Consider the following 17,016-nt stretch of genomic DNA (forward strand, 5'->3'; position numbering starts at 1 on the left):
GTAGCGAGGTGGGTGTCGGTCTCTTCTCCCAAGTAACTGGCGATAGGACAAGAGGAAACAGCTTCAAGTTGCTCCAGGGGAGGTTTAGATTGGATATTAGGAAAAATCTCTTCACCAAAAGCATTGTCAAGCATTGGAACAGGCTGCCCAGGGGAGGGATTGAGTCACCATCCCTGGAAGTATTAAAAGACATGTAGATGTGGCACTTAGGGACATGGTTTAGTGGTGGACTTGGCAGTGTTAGGTTAATGGTTGGACTCGATGGTCTTAGAGGTCTTTTCCAACCTCAATGATCCTATGGTTCTACTTCACTTTCTCTGCAAAAAAAAAAAAAGACTTGAAAAAAATCTGCAGTTCAACTCAGATCAGGAACAACGTGGACAAAAACCTGCTTGTTATATGAGGCTAGGGCGATCATAGAAAAACATTTATATTTGAAAGTTGACTTCTTGAATGGATACTTTCTGATGTGAAAGACAGCCTTATTTGCTTTATTTGGGATGGTTCTTTAAACCACGGCTTTATATAAGGAAACAATTCCTGCTCAGTGCAGTGGACCATTTTCAACCTTCAGATCCAAAGACATCAGCGTTAGCAAAAGATCACATTTTGTTAGTTCCGAAGAAAGGAGGGAAATGTTAAGTGTATATGTAAAAATGGGAGAGTGAACCTCACCAGATGATGAGGAAGTTTTAACAGTTTCTTTTCCCATATACACGTACAGACATACACAAACCAGCAGAGTGACCAGCTAAGTTTTTGGAACACTTCATCAAAAATGCGGCCAAAGTTTGCAGTTTGATACAGCTGATGCCGTGGAAGCACTATTACTCTCTTTTGACCAGCGTTACAGTTTGATCTTTATCAGTTCAACTAGTGGCTATGAAAGCTGATAAATCTTATTTCAGGAAGGTTTTCTCTGTATCCTGTACAAACCCGATCCAAGATTTCTGATGATGAAAGTCAAAATGAATCTCCATTATTTTTCACTTTTGGTGAGGAGGAGGAGAGGATGTTTTTAACAGAAAGACAGTTTCATTTACTACTTGGCCATCATGTCCTAAAACAAATTCCACCTCTTCATCAAACTCTTTTCTTCGTTAAGGTGTTCCAGAACATCAGCTGTGAGCAGCCTTTAACAGGAAGTTCAACAAACATAAATGAAACCACAGGTTTTGGCTTAGGGTTTTGGGAAGGGTTCAGTGTTCAGTGATCTCTTACTCAAGGTCTTCATTTTGTACTGATGGTATTCTGGAGATCACCAAAAATATTAAGAGCACTGCCAAACTTCAGGCTTTCCAGAAAAACCCAGTAGGAGGTAGGGGTACCAATGTTTAGATGCCAGTACTTAACTGTATTTGTTTTTTCCAAAGGCATCAGTACCAGCAATTTCACAATTATCCACAAGCAAAGCTTCTTTAGAGATTACGTACGAATACCCGTACCACCCACCCCACCCCCGGTGTCAAAAATTTTCAGTCCAGTGTCTTTGATTCCCCTTCTGATGTTGGTGACTGTCCTGATTTTACAGCTTCAGAGGGGAGAATCTTAAGACATGTGCAGTGACTAAACTGTCCAATTCCATATTATTAGATAGTGCAAATACCTGCAACGTGACTGTAGATAGTAAATAAAGCATGGACATCATTCTAAGATGAAAATAGAATGAGGTTGTGATCTTATTAAAACAGTGGAATGAAACAAACTTCTTATTGCCATACTTTCAGAGGTGGTTACAAATAATGTTTCAAGATAGGTGGAGCATAAGAGTTGCATACCAATGCATGAGTGGGGGGGTAAAGGGCCCTTTCAAAGAAGGTTTCCTATTCTTATTTTCTAACTAGGTAATGCTCATTTGGGACCCTAAGATACTTCCTATCTGAAAAATACGAGAATTGCACAAATAAACTCGTAAAACATCATATGAACAATCAAAGAAATACTAAGTATGTCTAAAGAAGTGCTTGCACTTCAGAGCATTGTATTCCCATGAACTATTTGCAAAAGCTTGTATTTTACAGGAAGAGTATAAGGGATTGGCAGATCAGTGGAACAGAATTGCATCACAAACTGTTTCTTCAGAGAAAGCTTTACGGGTTGTTGGGGTTTTGGTTTTTTTGTGGCAGACAGAAAGCGGCAGCCAGTTTCAGATAATTTTTCTGGAGTAGGTCATAGCGTGCTTCCACCATTCTAATCTTCAGGAGGTAATGAACAAGATAAAAGCAAAAGATTTTCTTCATCTCCAACTAAGCTGTGGTTTATGAACCTCCTGTGATTTTCTCAGAAGACCTTTTATTATTTCCCTATAATACTATATTACTATAATTATGATGATGATAATCTTCCCTGTAACTGTCTCGCTGATTTTTCCAGTGAAAACAAATTCTGCAGACACAATTTGCTTCAGTTCATGGAGTGAGGAATAGGACTTCACAGACATCAAGAAGGCTTATTGTTTAGGTGTAGTAAAGACTAATTAATAGTCTAGTCTGTAATGAATAGACTAGAAAAGACTATCCATTTTAGAAAGTGGACAAGTACTCACAGTACTGTTTCACATACAGTTCTTGATTAGATTTTTAAATTAAATATGTTTGTATTTGCTTTCTTTTGTAATCTGAATTGTATCAGTATTAATAGGAGTTTTAAATGAACAAGTCAGTAGATAACATAAGATTCTCCTTTAAATTTGCAAAACTTCCGGGCCCAGCATCAGTGGATTAAAAACACTGAAGTTAGAACTGTTATTAATGCTTCTTCGTAAAGATAAAACATGTCATACCCTCATTCTGCTTTCTTACCTGTAGGGACCTTAGTGATTTTTTTTTAATTATTATTATGACTTATTTAAGAGTTCATTGTAAGTGGTTCTGTTTGCACGTTGACGTTGTGCGGCTGCATGTGTTTATGTTGTGATAGTCCCCTCTTTGAGGCCTGTACAGTTTTACAATGATACTTACTCAGATGCTGAGTAGGAATACCTATGTATCAGCAAGGGGGGGAGGTGAGTACTGTAGAGGGGAGGGAAAAAATTCAGTATTAACTTACAGTGCACAGTTGTCCAAAATCCATGTTTGCAAATCGTTTATTTTATTTTGCTTCAGATAATTAGTGAAGGGACTAATGTATGCAAAAAAAGCAATGCATACAGTTATCAACAGAGGTTTTCAGAAACGTAAAGGTACTGATGCATCAGCCTTACAAAGGGTTGATGTACAAAAACAATCTCTCATTTAAAAGAAAAAAAAAATGCAGGCTTCCATCTTCTTCCAGCTTGTCTGCTGATGACTAAAATCCTCTGCTTTTGTCTTCAAAGTGTGAATATATTTCTACGTTAAATACTGAAGTTTTTTAAAACAGTCTGAAATGTATTTTTTTCTATACTGGCTTAGGAACACATGCAAACCCATCAGGCTGGACCTTCACTGAGTTCCCAGAAGCCTAGAGTGTTTAAGTGTGATACTTGTGAAAAAGCTTTCGCTAAGCCAAGTCAGCTGGAGAGACATAGTCGCATTCACACAGGTAACACCAGAAATTACTTCTATCTCGCAAGATTCTCTCATGAGTATATGGGTGTTATATCTGGAGTCCTTGCTCGTGGTTTCAGGTAACTGCATTTAGATGTCAACTTAAGCTTAAAAAAATACCAACTAAATTTCTAACTGAAAGGGTTTAGAAATTAAAATGAGGAACAGCAGACTTGAAATCTCAGAAACTTGTGATGTTTTGTTTACAGCCAGAACATCATGCTTAGTGGTGTGACTAAGCTTCTCCATATTTTGGGACTGGTAGTACTGCAACAGTAATGTGAATGCATGAGCTTGTATCTAGAAGTTTGTCAGTCTTTGAAACAGATTAATAAAAGCATATTTTAAAGCATTGTTTAAGGTGGTGTAAAGACACTGGAGATGATCATCTTCAAGCATATAAGAGAATGTGCAAATGAGTGAGTGGGTCTGCTCAGTGACATTAAATAAGGGACAGTCTTGACTGCTGATACCGACTGCTGTATGCAATGCTTCATTGTCGTTGAACTACTTATTCAGTTCATCTCTTTCTCATGCCAGTGCTTTTAATTTGTTGTGTTCTTTTCTGCCTAATTATTTTCTTCAACTGTTACTCTATAAAAAGACTATACTGACTTCTTCTAGGGAGCACACATTTTCTGTGATAAAAGTGCTTTTCAGGTTGCGGCTTCTGCTCTGCGACAAGTTGAAAGCTGTACATAGGATAGCCCAACTGCCTTCACCTTCTGTAGCTTAAGAACATGAATTCTAAATATAGGAGTCAGTTCTCTGAAACAACTTCTCTCTTTTCCATATGACTGCTACCAATAAAGAGCTGTCGTGGCTGCTAGAGTTAAAAAGGACGGGAAAGTTACCTTTATTGCTACTAAGCAGGAGGGGACCAAGGAATTTTACTGGATGTGCTATAGCATCAGAAGACTCCCAAAAAAGGGTAACTCTCTTTCAGTGAGTCACCCAGCGCTTTCTCTTTCCCCAGTATCAACTTCTGGTAGTTAGCTTTTGGCTGCTCTTCATGCATTTAAAGCAAAGTTCCTAATCTCTTCCTTTAAGTTACCTTGTTAACCCTGTCATTTTTCCTTGGTTAGCATCACTTGCTGGTCTTGTGATGTATAATTTGAGTTTCATCTTTGAATGGACCTTCACTTTGCACCTTCAGATTCAGTCTTGCAATTTTTAGTATTGCATCTCTGAAGTATAGACTTGCCTATATATCCAAGTGTCTTGTGCACGCTCTCATTTCATGCATCAAAACTTTTTCTCTGGCTTTACAAATGCAATCTTATATAAACACACATACACACACACTCACATGCGTTCTACCATGCTGTTCCAAATGTTTGGAACGGATGTAAATGTTTATTCAGTAGTATCTTTGAATTCTTTTTATGTGTCTGTATGACATCTGTCAGGTTGTTGATGTCTTGGGACCGCTGCCAGTATTGATAATTTACATTATCTTAATGTGTCCTTACACACTTGTCTATGTTAATTTCTTTATATATTATATATAATATATAATATATATTATATAATAGTAGATAAAATAAGTGTTTCCAGGGAAGACAGGCAGAGGGGAAAAAAAAAAGTAGATGAAGTTGGTTGAAAACATGTTAAGACTGCCACAGTCTAGGAAACTGCTTTAACTTCCCATGTAGCAGTGGCCATATAGAAAAGTCATTGTTAGGTGATGAATGACTCTGTCTTCCATTAGGGTTAAATTAGTTCATACTTACCTTTGCACATAAGCAGTTACTGAAACATAACTAGTCAAGGCAAGGTCATACTTTTTCTATCTGTGCTTTCTTGCTGGCTTTTGCAGTATATCATGAGGTTTGCAAAGAAATCAATGTAGTCTGATACTTGTTTTACCGTGGAAAAAAAAGAAGAATTGGAGAAGAATTATTCACTGATTCTAAATGTTTGTGGATGAATTACATCAGGCCTATACGATGTGCAGCCTACTGTGGCATTTTTTGATTTGTTATTTCGGTTGCCTAATTACTGTCAAAAGTAAAGTGGGAGCAGTAATTGCAAGAGCTGGTGCACCTCATTTACACATGAGTGTTTGAGCTTTCGGGTGTTCAAGGTTTGCTAGCCAGCTGAGAGCCAGAGAGGTCCTAGGTGATGGCCCTGACTTTTGTTCACATTTCATTCTGTTGCTGAGAACTCTCCAGTAGGAAAGGATAGGAGGTTGGATTGACAGGATTGATGAACTTGGTGAATTTATGGTTTGAGTCATTTTGCTAAGGAAATTCTGAGATTTGGGAATCCTAAGAGCATGTTTAGAGATGTTGCAATGGGAAGGCACTAGGCATAAAAAGCAGATGAAGAACGTGGGTGATCATTAAGCTGGGAAGGGATGAGATCCTTATGGATTAAGTTGTGAAATACTGCAGTGTGGGTGATACGTATTGGTTATGGCAGCTAGAGAGTATTTTAACAGGAGGGGAAGTTTTCAGTGCAGGTGTGATAGGATAGACTTTAATATTAGTGGGCTGGGTCATCCACTTTCAGCAAAACTTAACTTCTGGTAGATGAGCAATAACTCTTGATAAGGGTAATGGGTATTTGCAGCCATTTGTCAGCTAGCAGCATTCCTCACTGATCAGTTGCTGCTAATTGCAATTACTGTACTATGGGTGTGTATAAGCATGTTTTATAAAGGGTGTTTGTACCAACTGGTTGAAGGTGGTTTCTTTTCTGAGTATGGGAGGAAACTTTGATCTGATCTACTAGAGCTGTTTTTATGTGTTAGGGGTCTCTGCTGACACCGTGTGTTCTCATCTAATGGGTTGAGTGCTTACGCTTCTCTTCCCTCCACCAAGAGAAATGGTGAGTGACTGCTCTTCCTGAGAGAAGACTGAAGGAGGAGAACAGAGTGCTTTGTGATTACTGTGGTAGAAGGGAACTTTCTGGTCATATTCGGGGCAGGAAAAGAGGCAGGGGTTACAATCCCAGGAGATTAAAAGTCTTTGGAATCCCCCAATAATTTGCTTTCTGCATAACTGACTTAAATAATGCAGACTTTAAAAAAAAAAGTTCTAGTTCAGAGTTTCACAAAATAATCTGAAAGCAGGAAAGAAAGCCAGTTTCCCTTTTCCCTGCTTTGATTCACACTGCCCATTGTAATAGACACAGAGCACTTCAGGAAGGCTGGGAACAGAGCAGAGTCCATTTATGCATCTGTTTCTCATAAATCTGCACCATCATAGGAAAAATTCTTTCTATTTTGGAATGATTTGTAATTTACTCAGTAAATCCTCAGATATTTTGGGGTTTCTTGTACTTGGGTGCTCATGTGCTAGGAATGCCCACAAAGTGTAACAATCCTTGCTAAATTCATTTTTACATTACTGTTGTCTGACGTTGTTGAAACAGCAAGTCAATCCACATGATAGTCATTCTTTCAGAAGAGAATGTTCTTTTCAAAATCCCTTAAGACCAAAAGAGTGAAAATGTGCTGCACAGAAGTTTTTAGGTGGCTGCTCTTACATAAACTATCATAGGAAAGGCTAATGTAAGTCTAACTGATTTGCTTTCCTAAAGGTATGATCCTTGTCTGTGAGAAGGTGTTTGATTTCTATCTTGAGTAAATGTTTTTAACAATTTCTAATGGGCAATACCTACTGAATCAGTGGCCGGAAGGAAAACACATCATTTCTCTGAATAGCTCTAAATATCGTGTACACTCAGATTTATCAGTGAAGAGCAGTTTGGAGAAACGTTGCCAAAATTGGAGGGAAGCAGATGCTTCCAGTTCTACCAAAAAGCCATGTGATAATCCATTACACAACACCAAAAGACAGTTCATCTTAACAGAATAGAAAACCTGGAGTCAAAAGTATCTGAGGAAACCTAGATTTCACTTCTAACTAGTGAAATCATCGTTAACAAAAATAGAAGGAACACTTCTGTGCTTTAAAGGACCTTTTATGGATTGTCTGAGAAGTTGGATTTAGCATGGAAGCTACAACGCATGTGGGGAACACTAACATACAGGTAATGAAGGAAGAGAGAAATTGGTCCTTTAAGGAAGATTGTGGAAAAGTATTTATACTCCTGCTTGTGCTTTATGGTGCTAACTAATAACAAAGTGTATTTGTAAGTTCAGAAAGTGATTTTAGAAGTCCTTAATGACATACAGCAATGTGTCTTGTGTTGATGTCGGAGGTTGTGGTGTTGAGGGTTGAAGCAACGGTCTGGTTTTGCAAAGTAGGTATTTTAAAATTTTAAAATATTTTTATAGTGAATATGTTCTTGAGTTTATATTTAGAAATTAGTAGTATTCTGGCAGATTTGCAACAATATACCTGCTTTTGTAAGCTGTGGGAATCACTAGTAGCTATTGACATAGGAGGCCACAGGTCCCATGTAGAATTACCAGAACTTTTTTTTTAACACATTCGACTTTCTAGTTTCTTACAGATATCAGCTTTGTTAATTCAAGAATATCGCTTTATCTACATTATTCTAAATGATGTAAAAAGGTGATGGTTCCCTTGAGTACAGGAAAGTCAAACTGGTAAACTGATTTTTTTGCACCTCTTAAATAATTTATTTAAATAGTAAATTGGATAGGAAAGAGAACAATATCAGTGGTTTAGGACTTATGTAAATATTCTGACATTTAATTTGGGATGTTTTGCTGATGATACGGAGCCATAGGACTGTTTTGAGAAAGTCTCAAGGAAAAAGATCATGTCTACTTAATTTCTAGGTCACCTTGATGATTTTTACTGAATTCTGAACTGTGTTTTTATGTTGAAATGAGAAATGATTAAATACGTTTTTCTCTTTTATAAGGGGAACGGCCATTTCAGTGTACACTATGTGAAAAGGCTTTTAACCAGAAGAGTGCTCTTCAAGTCCACATGAAAAAGCACACAGGAGAGAGGCCTTACAAATGTGATTACTGTGCAATGGGATTTACACAGAAAAGCAATATGAAACTGCATATGAAACGGGCTCATGGTTACACTGGTATGTAGTATAATGATAGCAATGGTGAGTGCAGAAAGCCATATGCTTTACTAGGAAAGCACAAAAACACTTCCCTTAAGTTATTGAGGAATTAGGCACTAATAGCCGAAGACCAGAGTTGATGAGCTAGTAGTTGCACTACTGCACAACCTGCACCAAAAAGCAGGCTGAAACAGAGATTGGTTACTGCTTATGGTTCCTTGTTTTTTATGTGGAGCTCTGTAGTACAGAAATACAAAGTTCAAAAACTATCACAGGAAAACAATTGATTATCTTAGATACTTTTTTTTATTTTTCAGACAGCGTCTAATGAATTTACAGAATCTGAAGTAGTTGTGTAATACCTTTCGCAGCATGATTCCTTTCTTCCCAAGTGCTATATTTGCATTTTTCTTGCATTATACATCAAATCATACTCATTCGTCTTTTTCTCTTGTACTTTGGTAGGTCCTGTACAAGAGCCTGCTGGTCATCAAGAACAAGAAGGGGAAGATATTAGTCGTGCTCTGAATTTAGAAGAAGTGGTACAAGAATCTTCAAATGAATGGCAAAGTATAGGCAATGTTTTTCGATGACACCTTAAAATTTGAAAGCTAAAAATGTTTCTGGGACTCGAATTTCTTGAAACAAGTTTTCAGAAAAGTAAAAGATGGATTTTACAGTTAAAGCTTCAAGCATTGAAAATATTAACAATAGAATAATATATTATAGTTTTTTTAATTATTTACAAAAAATACCTAAAAGAATCATTCTTTTTTTAAGCTTGTAGAAGAACATTGGGAAAACATCATTTAATCTGTGCTAAGTTGTCTGTGAATCAATGAACTCAGGTAATACTGTATACAGTTTCATCTTCTAATTCACAGCCAGTATATCTTTTTGAAAAATAAACTGGAACTTTATATCAGATAGAATGATTCCCATTTTTAAAGGAGGTGAAGAATAACTTTGTGGGAAAACCATGAAACTGTCGGTCAGCTTTCTTTTTTATGTGTTTAAAGAAATAATTGAGGTTGGAAACAAGATGTTACAGGGTAGATGCATGCAGTATAAAATAGTTTTGTTGGTTTTTTTTTTTTACAAGACACAGGAAAACGCTGTATTTCTGTTTTAAGCTTTTTTTAGTACATTTTGAGAATTTGTTGAAAAAAATAAAATGCCATGAACTTATGGCTTTTCTTGAGTTGAACTCTTGAGAGGGAGCACGTTCATTTCATTCCAACCACAGAGGCAGTTAGTTGTTAATTTTTACATTAAAAGTCTGAGGTTTTAAACTCAGCAGTAATTATTTAAAGAGAATCCAAACTAGAAGAGGTTCCAGTGAAAGCCTCTTCTTTTATGTTTGCTGTATTGGATCAGCAGGTACATATCTCGGTATCTGTGGAAAACACAGCCATATACTAAGTCTGGGAAGTAAACATACAATTTTGTGTTAGCAGTGAGAAAGTTAGATGCACACTAGGTCACCTATGTTATACAATATTCCCCAGTGCTGTAAACAGTTAGCATTTCAAATCTGTAAATTCCTCATGATTTTCTTTGTGAATTTTGGAAATATGTTACTTTTATTTGTTGTTGTTTAAGTCATTGTTTCAGCAAAACTACCTAGTTGACTAAGTAATGCTTTGAAAGGTGCCACTTGTTAAGTATATTCATAACAAAGAAACACTGGAGTAAAAACATAGTCATCTTTTAGACATTCCAAAGACAGAAGCTCTTTCCTTATTTTTACCTCGTTCTTTTGAATTTTATTTATATGTTACATATATATAGATATATATGTGTGTGCTTGTATGTATATATATATTTAAAGTTATATGAGCCTCTGTGTGGCTGATCAGTATATTTTGTAAATACTAATCCCAGTTGCAGGAAGTTCATCTTTTCGGTTTGCCGCAAGTACTTCTAGATCAGTGGTGGTGGATTTGTTGTACTATAATACAGAGCCGGATTTTAATTTACCTTCTGAAAGATAATTGCTCTCAGATCCAAAAAGCCCTTTTCTGTAAATATTGTCTATACTTTGCCTATGATACAAACTAGTTATTTCAGATTGCTGAAGGAAGAAATCACTGTTGGTTTTGATAGGGCATCTCTTAAGTCTTTTGTTAACTCTTTGGCATATGTATATAAGTAATATAGTTGGTGACATGAAAATAACACTTTTGTTATGTGGAATATTTAATTCAAAAACATGTTAAATAATATTACTTTTTTCCAAATTCTGTTTCCTGTATTTTTTAAGCATTTGATTCTGGATTGTAGGAAATTCCAAAAACTCCGTTTACCAGAAGTGCGTGGCTCAATATTTGAAGGTCTTCTAGCAGTGCCTTTCCTTCCAGAAAGCCCATTAGTGTTTCAGCTGTTTAAGACAGACATTATATTTGACAAGTTGTCTGAAGGCTTACTGGCCCCATGGCATCGTGCCCTGCTTATCTGTAATAATGTAGTAGAATGTGCTCTGTTGCGCGTACCACGTATAATACCTTTCTCCTGTTCTTTCAGAGAATACCGTATAAATACACAGCAAAGTTTTGTTGGAGTTGATTTGCTGCATGGGGGGTGACACTTCCCAGAGGTTGCCAAATCCAGTTTGACAGAAGGTGATTTACAGCTGGTCACATCCAGATGCAAATCCATCCTTCATAATGGGAACGTGATTCCTGAATGCTTGAAAGCATTCCGTCTGCTCTAGCTGTGATTGCTCTGCCAGCAAGTAAAAACTGGTAGTGGTTGATACTCAAAGCAGACCTCATGAGTAAAAAGATGCCGTTTTTAAATGGTCACTTCTCAAAGTGTTACATCTTGATTAGAGGCAATGAGTGTGTGTTGTAAGTCTTGGAAGTGTTAAATAAGCAGCGTGAGTTACGGAGTGAGCTGACTTTTTTCCTAAATTCAGTTTGCTACTCCTCCAGCACTTGGAGTCCTGTCAGTTACAGTAAATAGACTTTTTAAAAACTTTTTTGTAACATAGTATTTGATTTGCTTCCCTGCATCCTCCTCCCCTGTGAACTTCAAGAATTCACTGTTGAGTATCCGGGCATAGAGGTTTTCATAGCCCAGGTTCCTTGGTAAGATTGAGTCGGAGGTTTTCAAAGCAGTGTATCTGTTGATGCTCAGTACAACGTATTGGTTACAGCATCTGTATTTGATGTTTTCAAAAGCAGTGTTGAAGTAGATGCATTTTTTTTTAGGAAGCAGAAAGAACTCTTGTTCTAAGGCCTGTTTGAAGAGTCACACTGTATAGCGGGTAAGTGAATAGTGCTTAGGAATGTCTCTGTTCTTTCTGGTTTGATGCACTAGTAGGCTTACGCTAGCCTCAGGCTTTTTGGCTTGTGTCTGCTCAAGTATTTCTTTTGGTTTATGTCCGTTCCTTCAGTACAAGACATGACACACTCCTAGTACTGGTTGTGCATTCTTGTTTCAGGAAAAATCCTTTGCTTACAAATCAAATAGCCATTTAAACTGCTGTTTTTCAGCAGAACTACTAGTGAGTAATTAAAAGAATAAATTTCAGTCTAGGTTTTAATCACTTTCAAGAGACTCGTGTTGGTAAAACAATGCTTTAAAGTACCGTACCTTTTCTTCTGTAGGAAGTAAATCCAAAAAAAGCCACTTCCAGGCTCTGGAAAAGATGACTGAGGGGAAAGCAGCGTGATGAAGGCAAGGAGGAAGCTTTGGATAAGTTCTGTAGTTCTACAGTGCAGCATTTTGAAAGATTTATTTCTCAATTTTTTTTTTTTACCTTAAATATTCTTTCCCATTTTTGAAGGCTGCTTTAAAAGACATCTTGATTTTCACGTACCCTGTTCAAAGAAAATACTTCGTGCTATACTTGTTCATGAAGGGCGGGATTTCGTTGCCTGTGCACAGGCATTTTATGCCTTGCAATATCCCCCTGGCCTTTAGCTGCCACTCCACGAAGACACTGGCCTCCCATAAATACTGTGTCATGTTGTCAGCCTTGTGGGCCATGCTAAGTCACCAGCAATGTCAGTAGAAGCCTGTGTGCAGGCAACTGGGTCCTGGGTCACAAAGTGTCATTTTCTAGTATTTGAACATGATTCATAAATTGGGAAAAAAACCCACAGAACTTTGTATGTATGATCTTCTCTGTTGTAACAGACAAAACCGGTCCAAGTTTCATTTCAAGTTGATTACTTTATTTCAATAATGAATATTTTTAAAAGCTGTGTTCCTATAAGAACAACACGTATTCAAATTAAATCAACTATTACGTTGTAGAGTATACATCTGAATGAAGCTACAATAGAAAAATACACATAGCAACCAATGTAGGTAATAGGAGATGTAATACGTGTGTGTATGCTTAATAATTTTGGTGGTTTTGTTTTCTTTAGTCTCTATGTATTTTCTATCCTCTCATCTTTCCTTGCTTCATATTAACGGACGTTGATTTAAACCTACAATAGATCTAGATGTGAAATGCAATTAACGTACATATTTATAGGTAACTTTTACTGGGCACTTATTAGGAATGCGGTTTCAACCTGGGAAGCATTAACTGTAGTCTACAATGCATAGGCTAAAACTAAAAAAATAAAATAATTAATCAGACACTTAGATGACGGCTTGAAGAAATGGTAAGTTTAAGTAATAAAACAGTGCAATTCAGAAGAGCCTTTTATTTCCCTAAGTGTGGTTGGAAATACCATTGCCACACATTCATTTTAGTAATTTGTGAACAATTAATATCTAAATCTAACTCCGCTATGATTTATTTCTATAAGGCAACTACAGTACAACAGTTAAATGTTCACAGTAGTTTACTATGAGTTTGCTTTGGTGCACTGCCCTTAATAGGCATCCAGATGTTACTCAGGCAAAAGATGAGCCTATCAAATGTAACACTGCTGCAATACCAAGAGAAAGATTTGAAATTCTAACGCGAGATGTGCAGGACTACCTGAGATACCAGTACTGAAGGGCTCTCTTTCAGAAATTAGACTTATTTGTTTATATATTTATTTACTTATTTATTGTACTGCAAAGTTAACGCTGTTGCAGCAGAGTTTGTGTGAAGCACCGGTGACGTCCAGTGGTCACTTGTGCAATCTTAGATGTTTCTTCTCTGGGAATATCCCTTGTTTCTTAACATTAGTCTAACTCAAATTTGAAATCCTCTTTCTCTCCCTCAACTGCTCTTAATTCTAAAGGTTTGGATGCGATGAGCAATTTGTGGTATGGCAAGAAGTTCCTTGTTACTATTGCTCTGCATCGTATTGATTCTACAACATCTGCCCCCTCCCACACTTCACATACCTTGAACTCCCAATGTTTGGTAAACCTTTCCATGACTGCCTAATCCTGTTATGAAAATAAATTATTCTGTGAGTGAGAGAAGGAAGATTAAAACAAAACAAAAAAAACAAATCAAAAAAAGTATTTGGATAAACAGTCCTTACAACTTCTGCACATGGTGGATTTTTTTTTTTAACAGCAGTGTCTCAGAAATTCATTAACAGCAGTGCTCAGTATCCAAGACATTAGCTCTTTATTTGCAATTCTGATGTTCACTAAAACGAAACCAGAAGACTTGAGCTCGGATTAGGTGCTTGGGAGAAATAATGAAATCCAGCATACAGTTAGGGCATCCTGAAGAAGAATGAGTAAAGTCAGAGATCTTGTTACTTCACATAAAATAAGGAAAACATCTAGTAAAGCTACTTTTTGTGTTCCTTTCATTCAACTGTTGGTCAGGGATTGCCAATAGAAGTTTGTATAATCTACTGCATGCAGAACCTAATTGGCATTAAGTAATGGATTGCATCTATCTAGGTAATTGTTGCAGTTGTTATTAATTTTAAGGCAGTTACATTATGAAGCAGAGTACATGATCCTTGGATGGCATCTTAGAGCTTCAACGCCTAGCAACTGGTGAACCAGACCGCGATCCAGGTCGGGACCCAGAGCCTCCCTGTGGAGGGAAGAAGAGTTAAGTTAATTAAAAGGTACTGTACATTTGGGGCTATGAATTGAAAAACATCAATCTGTAGTACAACAAAATACTAAATATTATCTAATGAAAATGGCTTGCAGTGGCCTCTAGTATATTGCTGAATATGATTGGATTTTTCACTTCAAAGAGATGATTGCTTTTCATATGTTTTCACATAGGATTAATTTACTCTCATTAAATCTCTCATACAGGGCTAGGCAGTCTCTCATGAATTATTTGTAGGTGCGCGTTCTTATTCAGGCCTTCCTAATGAAAGCAATTTATTTACTTGGACATCTTGGAAATTTTCATTTTTATGGCTGCCCCTGAACTGTTTGTATACTTAAAAAAACCCCCAACAAAACAAAAAAACCACACCAAAACCAAAAACTGCAAACCTTGCATACAAGTTGTAATAGTCTCACATCTGAAAGAATTGAAATGTAATAATTTTATTCTGTAATGTTTATTAGAGTAAATTGTTAATGTGATTGTAACAACCTCAGTCTTGTATGGAAGGCTCAGATGCAAATACGGGAAAAAACTAAGAAAAGATAAAGGGCTGAAACCTGGCCTATTTTTAGAAATAATAAGAAAACATCAAACTAGGGGAACCCCCCCCAAACTTGTGACAATTCATAAATCTGCAACTGAGAAAAGCCCTACAGCAGTTTTACAGCAAAGATGATCCAAGCTGAAATTTTGGCGTTTCATTTCTGGAACTGAAGATGAGGCTAATTGGGTATCTTTTCCCGAGGCTTTAGCAACTTTCTAGGCAAACCTTAAACGATACACTTACAACCACAAATGTGAGATAGTGTGGTAATCGTTACGGTAAGCAGCTGATAACCGTTTACTTAAAAAAAAAATAAGCATGTGTGTACTTTGGGATTTTGTTTTCTGTATTTATATTCCTCTTCTCATCTTTCAGTGCTCCCTCCTTAGTCTTACTGAACTGTTTCAAGGAAAATTTAGTGTAATCCCATTAGATAATTGGCTTTTTTTTCTTCCAAAGTTATCTTAAAGAATGGATAACTTTTTTATTGTAAAAGACTGCAAAACTACATAAAGAAATCGTTATTAATGCCTCCTGCTATAAACAACGGGTCTAAATCAAATGGGCCTGAATAAAACTCTGATACGAGTTCCAAAAGTTACAATGGCTCGGAAAAGGCTATCTAAAAAGTAGAACTGGTATATGTATATCATCAGATATATATAAATCCAAGCTAAAATAGTGGTGATGGTTATGTAAAAAAGAGAATGTTAAATTTTGGGAGAGAATATTATCTGATATTTTCAGATGTTCGAAAGAAATTTTACGAATAATGTCAGTATGTCGCCGTGGTATTGTTGAGGTATCTGAACTCCACTAAAAAGCTACAAGTGCACAGCGTGAAAATTAGACTTAAAAGGTAAATGTTTGATTTTACCTGGGCCTCTGAAGAACTAATTTCTTTTCTTAAATTGCAACATAAGAATTCTTACTATCTCCTTGGAGTTTGCAAACTGTCACTTGGTGCTGCCTATGTTTTTGAAAAACAGCCCTACAGTGAAAGGTATGTACCCTAAACCATGTAAGAGAGAAAAATGTATTTTTGCTACAGGTGATGGTGCTGTTATGTCTCCTGTTGGAGAGTAAGAGTAGTAAGAGTCGGAGGTGATCAGCTCTGCTAGTGGGATCTCAAACCTTCTGTCTTGAAGTTAAGATTATTGCTGATTGCCTTCTTCATGTGCGAATAGTATACTAGTTGGTTTGTTACTTGTGAATGCTTCACTACCTTCGAGGAAAAATACAGTCTTAAAGTAGCTGCCAATGGATATGATGTGCTTTTCACATGTCTTTTTCCTGATGTAGAATGTGAAAAATCCTCACGACTTGACTTTTTTTTTCCTGTTCCGTTTTCATTTATTAGCTGTGTTGGCGGGGCTGTGCGCTGACTCGAAATGGTGAACTGAACCAGGTTAAAGATAATCTGACCAGATGTTTATTTTTCATATGACACAGTTTTCTAATTTGCTCGGCTATGTGGTGTGGCAACTCACTGTGCTGACATATTGTAGGAAGTCTCCCACCTGGGGTGGGAACAAGCAGGGGCTGTTCAGGTTGTTACTGCATCTCAACCAAATATTCGTCCAACGCTGCCCCATACTACCATTCTGCAGCTTATCAGTTCGCTTTCATTTTCACTATTCTAAATAATTGAGCAGCAGCAGCAGCAAGCTGTGTCACCTCATTCGTCTTCTGTGTTCCAAGTGATTTGTGAGTTCAGTAGGAGCACGGATCCTGGTGCAGGTCTTTGTGGGGCTTTGTGGACTTACCTTCTGTCCTGGTGGTACCTGACTGTGTATTTTACCTTTGTTTCCTATCGTGTAAGTAGTTACTAGGCCATGAGATAACCTTCTGGTTTATCCAAGCAAATCTAGTTCCTTCAGAAGCCTTAAGGAAATGTGGTTGTTTCAAACGTGGCGGGTTCTGGAGAGGTTTGGCTTCTCTCTTTCCTGGACTCAATTTTTTGTACTTATAGTAAGTTCAATTGTACTTTACCA

The 17,016-nt window shown here is 37.0% G+C and overlaps 2 protein-coding genes across 2 annotated transcripts in view; one reads left to right on the top strand and one right to left on the bottom strand.

The window, feature by feature from the left end:
- The window catches only part of ZNF236 (zinc finger protein 236), an 83,158-nt gene extending 72,439 nt beyond the window's left edge, over positions 1-10,719 (top strand). The window contains exons 30-32 of the mRNA XM_009324910.1: positions 3,393-3,522; positions 8,331-8,507; positions 8,955-10,719. Of these exons, the coding sequence (XP_009323185.1) occupies positions 3,393-3,522; positions 8,331-8,507; positions 8,955-9,082 (435 nt within the window). The 3' untranslated portion in view covers positions 9,083-10,719. The remainder of the gene's footprint in view (positions 1-3,392; positions 3,523-8,330; positions 8,508-8,954) is intronic.
- Positions 10,720-16,508: 5,789 nt separating this feature from the next.
- MBP (myelin basic protein) overlaps positions 16,509-17,016 on the bottom strand; it is a 92,539-nt gene continuing 92,031 nt past the window's right edge. The window contains exon 8 of the mRNA XM_009324937.1: positions 16,509-16,542. Coding sequence (XP_009323212.1) covers positions 16,509-16,542 — 34 coding nt within the window. The remainder of the gene's footprint in view (positions 16,543-17,016) is intronic.

This window comes from Pygoscelis adeliae, unplaced genomic scaffold (genome assembly GCF_000699105.1).
Source record: "Pygoscelis adeliae isolate BGI_AS28 unplaced genomic scaffold, ASM69910v1 Scaffold135, whole genome shotgun sequence".
NCBI lineage: Eukaryota > Metazoa > Chordata > Aves > Sphenisciformes > Spheniscidae > Pygoscelis > Pygoscelis adeliae.